Here is a 12,722-nt window from a genome sequence, read left to right on the forward strand (position 1 = left end):
CTTTCCTTCCCTTCCCTCCCTCTTCGCTCTTTGTTCTGCTCTGTTCTGGTTTGCTCTTCTCTCTTCTCCTTTTTTAAAAACAAATGGGAATCATAACTTGCATTTCTGTGTTAGTGTATTCTTTGCTATAAAATAATACATTCTTTGCTCATATTTTCTACTGTAGAATCTCCTAATTTAGGTCTCAATCACTTTTCTTTTTTTTCAATCTATTGCTGCCAGGTGAAAAAGTGGGAAACCTCTGCATCCTGTGTGCATCACTGAACCTAGCAGACTGTCCCAATGTGGCTGATAAGTAGTGTCATTCCATTTCACAGATGGAAAAACTCCCTCACAGGAAAGTCAAAGGAATTGCCTAACCCCCACAGATAGTCAGAGCTTTGATTAATGCTCAAAGTTTTTGGTGGCTCCTAAGTCACAGAACAAATTACCTCAAATTTAAAATGAGTATGAGCTACACTTTAAAGCCAACTCTGTTCTTCTGCATACTTTATTTTAAAAGGTAATAGCAAATCTCTTAAGCTGACTGGCAGTTGCATGCTTAGTCATGGTACTGGATCACTTACATGTTCTGGTCAGGTAGCACCACCCTGCTAAATGCTGATGTTCACCAGTGTTATTTGAGCATGGTCTCCTTTTCCTAAATGATTTCTGCTGAAGCTTTATGCTCAATAGACTGGCTGTGTAAATGCATCCTTAGTTCTTGCCAGCATGTGAGCTTAAGACAACAAGTCTGTCAGTGGGCTACATTACCTGTTTGAGCTTTGGAAGCAGGCTGTCCTTCCTCCACATCCTCAGCTCTGCATGTGTGAGCTTTTCTGAGGTGGGACTGTTGGCGGCTGTCCCTTCAGCAGCTCTGCCAACTCCATTTGAAAAACCAATAACCATAGTTACTAATTGGCACGGAAAGACACTGTTAAACCATGCCTCCTGCTGTGTGTTGAGGTATCCAAATTCACCCTCTGGCCAGGGGACACCTTTGTAGGCCATGGATGTTTCTGAGCATTCCTTCAGTTTTCCCTCTCCTGCCTTCCACACCGCTCCTTAGAAACTCGGACCTATTTTTTCATTGCTTCATCTCTGAGTAGGGAATGCAACAAAACATTGACAAGTTTTAATTTTTTTTACAGTACCTGCTTTTCATTCCTTCTTACATTGCAGTGAATGTGCGTTTAAAAGAGGAAAGGGAGTGGATGGCAAACCCCCAAACCTAGCTCAAGCTACCTTCCTCTGGAGGGGTCACTTCTCTTCCTCTGTCCTCCCATCCTGGCAGCGTTGCCTCGGCTTCTGCAGCCTTAGTGCTTCCCAAATTGCCTCCTCTTTATAGCTGAAACTATTTGGAAATCCCTCACTAAACCAGCCTGTGGTAGAAGAATGGACATGGGGGTCAGGGCTGGAGGTGCCCTTGGGGACTAACAGTGGGCTGCTGACTGGTTTTCCCAGGGGTCTTCCTCATTCTTCTGTTGCAGCTGTGCCCTATGGGAATGGGGTCATGAGGGTTGTTAGATCCTGCTGAGATACGGTCTTGGTAATGGACAAATTTGCCTGAGTCAGGTGAGATTTGAAGGTGTAGGGCAGTATATTTTGGGCAAGGTGAATTGGTCTCAACCAGTTATGATCCGAAGGGTTTGCTGTATGGAAGAATAGGAATTCATCTCTTCAACTTAACAGACCTCCATTTTGATAGTCAGTGGTAACAGACCCGAGAAAGTTCAGGTAGATGCAGACTTTTCATTTTGAGGTTTAATACAAATTTTTTGCTTTCTTCCATAAGCAGTTAAACAGCTGCTGTATCTCACATTTACAATGGCTTTATTTAAGTGACATAACTTACTACTTAGCTATCCATCTATGTAGCCGTCTATCTATCTAACACGAGTCGGCCTGCTGCTTTCCAAGCACTTGAACTGCCGTTGCTGGTGAAGGAGGATCATGTTGAAGGAGAGACTCCATTTAGGGGTCAGGCAGAAGCCCTGCAGTGGCTTCTGCAGCTTTACCCCCCATTTTACCTTCTTCTTGCCATCGTATCTGGTGGTGCAGCCTCTGCTAGGCACTCAGCATCTGGAGGGGACAAAAGAACTCGGAAAAGATACTAGAGACACTGCTTCAGCTCATAGGGACATTTTTCTCAATAGATACTTGCCCCTGGAAGCAAAGATCGCCAAAGTCTATGGTGATGTCGCTTGCTTTTCTAGTTCACTGATGTGCTGAAAAGGGCGATATCAAAGTCAATGCTCACCAGAAATTCAGAGCACAGCTGCGCTGTATCATAGGTAGCAAAACAGTTCAGGGATCCAGAGAGGAAACCTGCCAACTGACCAAATCTTCATGCCAGGTTTTGAAGACAGGTTTTGCCTTAGTAACCAAGGGGTTAGTAGACCCACATCTATTAGTGGTAACAGTGGGGAATTTTTGCCTCTAAGCAAGCATAGCACACTACAAGTTTTAGGAATATAAAGTCACTACAAAGCTTGCTTACTGGATGAAATGTGGTATATCTCACAAATCTTTATGTTCAGACTTAAATCCCCCCTCAGGGCAGCTGCTTTATTTCAGATATTTGAAGTATTTGAATGTCTGAAGTTTAGTCATTTAAATGGATGTCCAATTCTTAACAGCTTCCAGTTGCATAGTCTCAGACAAAATTCCATTATTTGATTACTTTAAAAAAAAACAGCTTATATAGCAAATACTATTTAACATCCTGTTTTAAAGTTGTTAATTCACTTGAGAGAAAGTGATTTTATTGTGTCTGCTTATATGGTTATCTTTTTCTCCTTGAATTAAGATTTGTGTTGTATTTAGGGTTTTTGCTAGCTTTATATAATTCACAACCCTTTAAGTTATCCTTTCTCTTCTACAGCTTCCTGAATTAATGGCTCATAATTTCTCTCTGTCCTCATTATATGGATGATATTAACCCACAAGGTTTAAATTACTTCTTTTTTTCATGATGTTTCTCATGCAATGGTCATGCATTTGAAATTAGTTTTCCTTTAAAAGAAAAGTCACTGATGTTCAGAAGAGGGTGGGAGATATACCAGGGCTGGTTTTGTCATTGCCAGAAAAGCTTTGATCCAATAGAAGCTATGGAAACCAGGACTTGGTAGAAAAAAAGTACACAGACATCTGCTAAAGAGCTATAGAAATATGACATTAAAAAAAAAAAGAATGATCTACTTACCCACCAAGCCTTATATTCACTGTGTGTATGCCTGTATTACAGCGTTGTGATAGCAACACTCTAGTTATGGCTGAAGGAAAACACTTCCAGTCTTAGTCTACATTTTCAGATATTTCCAAAAAAGTTATTAACTGCTAAGCTGAAATTTATCATAATTCCTCTCAACCCAAACAACCATTTTTTTGTTATTGTTAACATGGCAGGATTCCATTCAGGCAATTCTGAATTATTGAAGTCTGAACCAGAGCAGAGTCTTGGTTTTTAAAGCACTAAAAATGGTTGCGTCCTTTCTAAAGCTTGTATTACTCAGAAATGGATAAATTTTAAAACGTTAGCCCAGCTGGGGACTGAGTTTCATGTCTGCAACATCTCCCTACACAGTTGTCTTGCTGTGCAGAGGGGAGGGCATGAAGGATCAACTCCTTCTCTGGGGAATCTTCTAAGTAATATGACTTAGGGAAACAAATGCCTATTTTCCCATTCATTCTTTTTGCCCTTAATAAGCCATGTGAGAGCAAATCCTGCCTGCTCTTCTTACCTCTAATTCTGTGGGATGCTGAATGCACTTCATCCAGCTTTCCCTCCTCTTTCCTCCCTGTGCTAATTCTTAAATGTTGTGTCAGCTAGTGTACCCTGGAGCATTGGCCCAGTGTGGTCTGAATCCCCAGACTGCATCCTAGAGAGTAACAGCCTTCTGGGAGGCAAGGCAGGCCTGGAGGTGCTGCTGGACTGTCCGAGTCCTTTCCAAGGGCATATGTTTCTTTTGGCAGATAACCAAATGATGTACTTGAGGAGGGGAGGAGAGGATGGCTCACAGGGTTCACTTGGAAGAGACCCTAAGGATGTGATTTTATGGATCGTGACTTGTGTGTAGCTCTGCCAGCCAAGTACAGAGAACTCAACAGGATGGCCTATGTGAACAGGGTACTCCTGATATTTAAGAGGGCTGCGTAGGAATGGTATTTTCTGCTTGCTAATTTATTTCTTAATTCTTTCCCCTTCTTACTCCTCTATTGTCCCCAGAGCATTTTCAGATTTGACAAAGAGCATGTTCCTCTCTTAAACTTTAAAAAATGGTCACTCTTTGAGCATTACTTAGAATTGGGAGAGTGCCCTTTCAGTATTTCAGGTACTATTCTTCATCAGTCTCTGTCTCTGTCTTCATGGCTTGGCCTGTGAAACATGAAGTTCTGCCTTTTCTCCCTGTATCTGAGCCCTCTTTCTCCCAGGAAAAGATTTCTAACCCTCCCCCCCTGAAAATAAGGGCTGCATTTTTTTTTTCCAGTGTGGGGATATCCTGTTGTCCAATTTCCTCTTTTTGGCAATGAACTCAGTCGTCCCTTTTCCTTTCCTTTCTGATCCCATCCAGTCCTTTTTATTTATTTTTTTTCTTTTTTCTTTTCTGGCCACTTTTAGCATCACCATTGTACAGCTTTGCTGTTCGAAAGTCATTTGGCCTTGATAGTCCATTCTCCTGTCCCAGATGCACAGGCACTACTCCCCTGCCCTTGCACGTGAGGAAGGTATAATAAGTATGCAATAGAAGATATCCAGATGACATGAAGATCCAAACAGTTCCTAAAATATAACTGAAATTCAGAAGTTGTACAAAGATGGATTCCCCGAATCCAGCCCAGCACAGAGGAAATCTCTTATGCTATTGCTGTGAATAGCTGTGCTATTCATTGCTGCGAATAGCAGTGAATAGTACTGGTAGGTACTGGCCCCAGCAAGAAGTTCCTACAATCATAAATACTAAATCAGGAAATGAAGTTCCTGAAGTGGCTTGATACAGACATTTTCTTCAAACTGTAATCTTCATTGCCCTGTTCTGCATTTAATTTCCAGTTTGCTACCATGTCAAATAACATTGCAGACTAGCAATGCTAGATTATTGTTTTATTTCATTTTATTAGTCTATGGTAAATCTTTTCCTGAAACAGGAAGCCAGTCCTGTGAAATAATCTTTCTTCCTTAAATCAGTCAGTATTTGTAATGCACATCCAGCTTTATTGTGGATAGAGACCAAATGTTAAAATGTTACATGTGGTAATAGGAATATTTGGATGATGATGATGAATTGAAATAGGTGTAAAAAATTCTGAAAATTATGAAGTAACTTTTGTGATTTGATTAATTTTCCACAAAACTCTGTTTATTCATGTTCTAAGCACTTCATTAAAACGAGTTTATTTTGAGTTCTCCATTCCCAGAGTCCATCTTTGTTTTATATTATGGTACTACATAAATCCTATATTGCAGTATACATAATTCATGGCAGTATTGGCTATGTGTGAGAGAGTCAAAAAAAAGGATTATTAATCCTTACTGGCAGATATCTGTACCCTTCTGTTGCCCATTGTCAGAGCAACTGTAGGAGGGAGACCATAGCTTCCAAGTGTTCTCAGTGGTGTAATTACCCCCTAAAATCAGTGGCGTAGTACTGCTACAAAATTAGACCTTCTATTTTCAAATCAATGCCACCTCAAAAGCAAGCAAACAAACAAACAAACCCTAAAACTACTGTTAGTAACCTTAAATAAATCAGCATGCTTGTCTTTAAAAAGAGACTAGCTTTACAATCCACTTTTCAGTGGTACCTAAATCCTCCAGTCTGTTCCTCCTTTTATGGAAATCATTTCTTTCTAATTAAACCAAATACACAATACTTAATAAAGATGCACATTGTTGTTGCTTCCCATGACAAAAGATAGCACAATCACATTTGGTCTGGGATTCCAAATATCCTGCCTTTACATCCTACGGAAGCAGTAGCTTCTGGCTTCTAACAAATGATGTATCATTGCATGCAATAGCTTTACAGATTTCCTTTCTTCTTCCCCCCTGCTGTTAGCTGGTTGCACTCTGTTTTTTTGGCCCTGGCAGCTTGAAAAAGAATGCTTAAGAATATAAACCAGAAAGCTGAGTCTATTAGGAGAACTCTTGCTTCCTTGCTTTCTTGTCTACAGCATTTTAGTGGTAGAAATACTCTTTTAGTAGAAATACTGTTTCGTTTCCTGACTTTTTATGAATGAAGAACTTTTAAAAACTATGTCATAATATTAACATATGCAGCTATTTTATTGATTTAGTCTTATAACTCTGACCAGAATGATTTGTAATAGGTGGTATTTAGGAAAATGTCTGACAAATCTGGATACAGCTTTAAGCTTTTATATGTTTGCCAATGAAGGAGATTAGCCAAATGCAAAAACAGCCAGTTGCAGTCACCATACATTGATGCCTGGCTAGAACATATGAGAACTAAAACCACAGCAATGTGCAGACTCATGAGCATTTGCAATTAGTTCATTAAGGTTCAGCAAATTCTGACCAGTCTGAGAATCCACTGCACTCTCAGGCCCTTCAGAGGAAGCATAATCAATAGGACATAATAGGAGACATTTTCCTGCCGCGATGAATCACTTGATGTCCTCTTTGACTGAAAACACTGGATGAATTCAGGTAATTACCTGAATAAAGTGTGGTTTGCATGTTGCCGTGAGTTGGGCTGGGCTCCAGAGAAAAGCTGCTGTGTGTCTTTTGCTTTTGCTTGGAGAGTCAGGTCTGAAGCCATACAACCTTGTTTGTTAGTTAGAGCTTTCTGCAGAAGATGTGAATATTTTTACTATATTAATGTGTTTTAATGCATACTCATAAGTGCTGTATGCAAGGTGATTGCTGTGTCACTAAAGTGCTCTAAATAGCCTTTTTAGGTAATTTTTGTTCCCAATCCCTGAACAACTAAAACAGCTGTCAAACTCGATCAGGTTTTCAGCATAGTCTCATCACAAGTTATTTCTGACAAGTTAAAGAAAAACCTAAAATATGGAATTCCATTTGGACTGAATTTTCTAAAACTCCAAATAGTTATGATGAATGATAGAAAACATGGATCCAGGATTTCTCTGTCTGCCTTTGAAGCCTGTCATGTAGTGAGGCCCTCTCCCTCTCTTTCCCTCTCTCTCTCCCTCTCTCTCCAGCTCCATCTCCATCTCGTCCTCTTACAGTCAGTCATTTTCATGAAGCTCACAAGTAGTTAGCGTCATTGGTGTATCCTACTCCCTGCATGATTTTCTTTTTTTTCTTTTTTTTTTTTTTGAATTGGCCAGCATGCTCAGTAGCTGTTGGGAAGACAAAAGAGACAAAGCAGTTCCTTAGGAAACAAAGCTAGAAATTACTACTTGAGAGAGAGAGAGAGAAAAAAAGCTCCATTGTCCTTGGAATTTTTCATTTGCTGGTTTTGTGTATTAGTGCATGAACATTGTGTATTGGCCAGTTTAGACATTTTTGGTCTAATATTGTACCAATAAACAGCTTCACGTATTTCCTAATTGATGCTGAACTGCCCAAAGGAGCTTGAATGTATTTGGATTAACATGTAAGTATGGGCTTCTGCTCTGATGTTTTAGGTGGTGGCCAAGTGTGACTGCTAGAGTGTACAAACGAGTGAAAGGTGCACTGAGCGATGGACGTGCAACACAGATGCTTGCTTTGGATTATTGGATGAGGTTGCTAAAAACTGAACAGCTCAGAGAAGATATAGGAGAATGACTTCCAGTCTGTTGCATAGTGAAAAGTAACATGGAAAGTAGCAGGCACAGGTGTAGGAAGATGCTGGAAATCTCAGCTAGACAAAACTGCTGTAGAGACTAATGCATTAGAAAGTAGTAGAGCGATAGAAGGGTTGCTATCAATTGAAATCAAGATTAGATGCCTTTCTAAACCATAAACTTTCATTCAACCACAAATTATTTGTTCGATACAAGAATTATTGTGTGTCCTATGTTGTGCAGGAAGTCAGAATTTTTCCTTTCCTTCCTGGCCATGGAAATTATGAGGCAAATCCTGATCTGAAATCGACTTCTAAAATGTCAGCACATCTAGGATCTGAAAAGACAAATATATTTTTACAATGAAAAATGTTTCAGATCAATTTCACTGTAGGCAAAATTCACTGGACTAACTGATTCGTAATTGCTATGTTTGATAATTCTGTATATGGAACATATACTTAATTTTTTTGTCTAAGTAGCCATCTTTGTTCATATTTAATAGCATGACCAAATATTAGCACTAATTCTTGTACTATATTAATGTGCTAATAAAATAATGTGTGCTGGAGATGTTTTAGCAATGTACATAATGCAACAATAACATTTGTGGTCCTTCAGCACCTCCGTAGATCAAATATCTGTGGGTGCAAAAGGAATTTGTTTTTCAATTTCAAGTAAAAGCTGCATTTTCATCTTATTCATCTCATTTTTAATGCTAAACTGGTATCAGAAGTTTGTTGTGGTCATTTGTTATGGTCACAACTTACAGCTTTGTCAGAGAGTCCTAGAAGATGAAATTGCATCTGCCAAAAGGATGATTAACGGATTCAGTAGGAAGCTTTGCTGGGAGAACAAGCTTACAGAGAGGAACTGGACAAATAGATATCACCTTTATCTTAAGAACTAGTTTTCACTGTGTTATTTAGAACATACCTCAGTCAGACAATAAAGCTCCTCTCGGCCCTTTATAATTTCAGAAATTTTCCAGATGATTTCTGCTCTAGTTACACTTTTTAATGAAATGCATTTTTTTCAGAATACTGATGAAAACTTTGAGAAGCACAATTTTTGCTCCTTTGTGAGAAAAGAAAGATAAATCTATTGCATCTTCCAAACCTCCAGTTGTTCTTGAAGTTAAATGCAGTCTTTTGAAAAGTAAAACATTTCCAATAATAAGCAGTCTCTCCATGTTTGTTTTATTTGTTTTCTGTATCTGGACATGTGCATGCTTGCCTTGTTTTGCATCTGATTTCCCTCATTTAAACCTCATTCTGACTTTACTAATGATACACATCTATGTTGGTTAAGACAAAGCCATGCTAAGATCAGAGTTAGGCACAAATATAGCTGATTCTGATCAATACTGAATATAATGACATAATACATATACTGCCTACTATAAGTGTTTGTATGTTTTATGGCAGTCATTCCTGTACATTTAAAAGCTTTGAATAAGAACAGATGAGTTTATGTCCTGTCCTTGAAAAAATTTCAATTTCAATATTATCCCAATATTCAAATATTGCACCAGCAATTCTCACTAAAGATAATGACCAAGCTTAAATATTGAATGAGTGGCAGCTTGCTGGCTTATTCAAGCCCATAGACAGAATGAGCGTTCCAAAGGCTTCGGTGTGTTTTGAATTGGCTGCATTGGGATTGTAGTGCTGCGTACCTTCGTGCCTAACTATTATCAAAAACTTGTGAGACTTCAGAAATGAAAATCACAGCAGTTCCTCTACATTCTTGATTTATGAGACAAGGTGAAATGAGTTAAATAAATATATTGCTGATTATGTGACAACTTAGAGGGAAGAGAGATTTAATAATTTAGGAATATTTGGTGAATGAAGGACTAGAAGGGAAGAGAATTAATTTCAATATTAGAAAGTATGGATCATTTGAAGAGTGCAGACAAAACTAAGAGAAGGAATGTTTAACTGAAACACTAGTAAAATTTCCTAACAGGTAAGATTATGCAGAACAGTTTTTCAGTGCAGATGAAAATGAAATGCAAATTGTTGAGACTTTATAGTTATAGTTATACAGGACAGCGGAATATGTGGTATGAGGGTCACAGCTGCCTGGAAGAAGGGCCCAAGGACCTTCAGGAACAAAGCTTTTCCTGATTTTCATAGGAACTGCACAGCACTCGCTGTCACGGAAAAGACTTCGTACTTCATTGAGAGCTGGATTGCACTCTGAATCTATGATTCACTTATAAAAGAGAAATAAGGTGATTCATACTGTGATTAGATAGAAATGAAGACTGTGTTGTGAAGTAGAGGTGGAAGATAAAACTAATAGGAGCTTGGCAGAGATGGGCAGAAATTGCAAGTCAGTTGGCAGAGAGGAAAGCAGACAAAATAAGACGTTCCCCTATGCTGATAGGAATATGAACAAAATACAATTCAGCGTGAATTTCAGTGAGATGGAGCCAAACCATAACACCAGTTCTAAATCTGTTTGGATGCCACGGAATTTTGAATCTGGGTTGACTCCAAACACAGCTCTGTCAGCTCCTTTAAGTTATAACATTTTATTTTTTATGCAGGATCCTTTTTTCTTCCCCTTTCAAACCTTGGATCCACCCAAAAGCTCTAAGAAGTCTTAAAGTTTATAGCCTTTGGCTCATGCTGACGATCAGAATGAGAAGTGAGTGCTGATAAATTGTTTAATGAAACGCTATAGAGCACTAGTTCTGGCAGCTAATGGTATTATGCCGATGCCACTAATCCCCAGTGAATGAAGAGATATAACCTCTCCTTTTTAAAATTCTTTTCACTTTAGAACATCTGAAGGGCACATTTCAGGCAGTATGTCTCCATTGAATATCGTACTCATTAGTTCTTTGTGTTCATTCACCCTTTCATGTTGGATCTTACTGGGTCAAAGAAGTAGTAATCCTCTAAACATTTACTACTTATGATTAAATGCCCCAATAGAGAAACTCTTTTTTTTAATGTATTTGTTTTACTCTTTGAGAGTAACCATAGTTTGGGATTTTTTGTTCTATCAGGAAATAGTTCTCCTTAAACATGGATCTCTTAGAATCAAATCTTTTTCATGTAAAAATTGAAAACTCTCAAATGCATTGTGGAAGAAAAAACTTCATCGATAAAACAAAGAAAACTGCTTATAATGAATACTGACATACGCTGCTGGTAACTTTATAAACTAGCTTGGAACCCTGTAAAATGTTTTACACTGAAAGACCCAGATCAGTTATGCCTTCCTACAAGCTTTGTTTCAGGTACAAAGCACCTGACATCTTGCCGTATATTTGAAATGTTGGGGATTTTTTTTTTTAATTCTTGTGTTTTTTTCAACTCACAGTTTCTTACTTGATGGAAATACTGTGAGTTCCCATTGTTTTCCAGAAACAGTCAATTATCTCATATCAGCAGTTTTCATACTGCACATACATTGATACTCATTGTGCCAAAACCTTTTTCTGCCTTTTTTAAAATCAGTTATTTGATCATTCAGAACAATTGCTTTTCTGAATGTTTTCCTTTTCTATTCATAATGGCTCTGAATTCAGTGGAGCTCTGTATGTGTATTAGTGTTTGCATAATTAGCACAATTTATTAATAATATTAGCTAACTTTTTTAATTTTTGACACACTTTAAAATTCTGAGGAGATGTACTTTACAATTTTGTTTGGCAGAGCGAGTGGAATGGTGTTGCATAGTAGTTTACTAAATCATTCTGAAACATCATGTTACTGTGATTTGCCAAATGCCCTTCCAGCCACATTTTCTCCCCCCTTATTTATTGTGTAGCTCTGGGCCTGCAGGGCTCAGGTCATTTTAAGTTTTTGCATTGGACATAGTAGGTATAGTAACATTATACTCCCATTTTCTGTGTTGAAAACTGAGTGCAAAAAACATTCCTTTTCTCTAAGTATTGTGGAATGAAAATATTAATTTCATTTTAGAGAAGATGGCGAATCCTATTTTGGAGCAGAGCAATCGGTATTATAGGTAAGTAAAAATTACTGAAACATGTAAGATTTGCTATTTATTCTATAACTCCATCTTTTTTATATCCACAGGCTGTTTGGTGTCACTTCTCTTACTCAGACAAACTGTTCAAGCACTTGGATGATCATAAGAAATCAAGAATTATATTGGTATCACCATGCTAATCCAGTCTTACTATTGGTGATGTACTACACCCTTGCAACTCTTATACGACTTTGGCTGCAAGAGCCTGTTGTAATGGTAATTTCCTTTTCTTTTCCCAACTATAAAGTGAAAGACACCATAGAGCAAACTTTCCTCATTATCACTAAGGACTTGGAGGCTGGCTGATGCAGATGCTTGCTAACAGAAATGCAAACATTCAGCAAAGTTAAGGGAAATAGAGAAGTGCAAACTGGTATCTTGAATTCAGACTTTCTTATAAGTGTCTTCAAGAGTCTGATCTTGCAGCTTTTACATGAATATTTTTCTTAAAGTCAGTGGGACTATTTGTGTAAGGACTGCAAAGCCAGAGCTGTAACATTTTCATTTGGAAAGCCGGCATCAATATGAACTAGCGTAGGTATTATCGAATGGAAGGCTAAGGCCCAGGGCTTGTTGCCTGGCAGGACCAAACTAAAACACAGGCTGTCACAGGATACTGTAAAACAGGCCAGAGATTTGTAACTTTATCACAGATACAGCACTGTTTTCTAGAAACCTTTGCTCTTGAATCTGTATGCTTGAGAGAAAATACCAGTTTTCATTTGAGTGCAAGCGCAAAGGGACAGACAAAGTAAATTTTTACTTCGTATTATTTCAGGGGGAAATAAGAAACCAAATGTACCTTTAAAGCTTAGAAGCCAGAAGTATAAAAAGGATGATCCCTAACCTCTGTTTATTTTAATCTTATGATTCTCTGAGGCTAGACATGGTTTTTAGAGTTCAGGTTTAGCAGTGCTGTGTACCACAGTGTAAATACTCAGGACTGAGCTGTGAATTAGAGAGGTCTGTAG

At 38.3% G+C, this 12,722-nt stretch overlaps 1 protein-coding gene across 3 annotated transcripts in view; it reads left to right on the forward strand.

Annotated features, from left to right (window-relative positions):
* PIEZO2 (piezo type mechanosensitive ion channel component 2) overlaps positions 1 to 12,722 on the forward strand; it is a 320,150-nt gene that overhangs the window by 205,769 nt on the left and 101,659 nt on the right. For all 3 annotated transcript variants that reach the window (XM_064507195.1, XM_064507196.1, XM_064507197.1), the window contains exon 8: positions 11,799 to 11,967. In XM_064507195.1, the coding sequence (XP_064363265.1) occupies positions 11,799 to 11,967 (169 nt within the window). The remainder of the gene's footprint in view (positions 1 to 11,798; positions 11,968 to 12,722) is intronic.

The sequence above is a fragment of the Dromaius novaehollandiae genome, chromosome 2 (genome assembly GCF_036370855.1).
Source record: "Dromaius novaehollandiae isolate bDroNov1 chromosome 2, bDroNov1.hap1, whole genome shotgun sequence".
NCBI classification, from domain to species: domain Eukaryota; kingdom Metazoa; phylum Chordata; class Aves; order Casuariiformes; family Dromaiidae; genus Dromaius; species Dromaius novaehollandiae.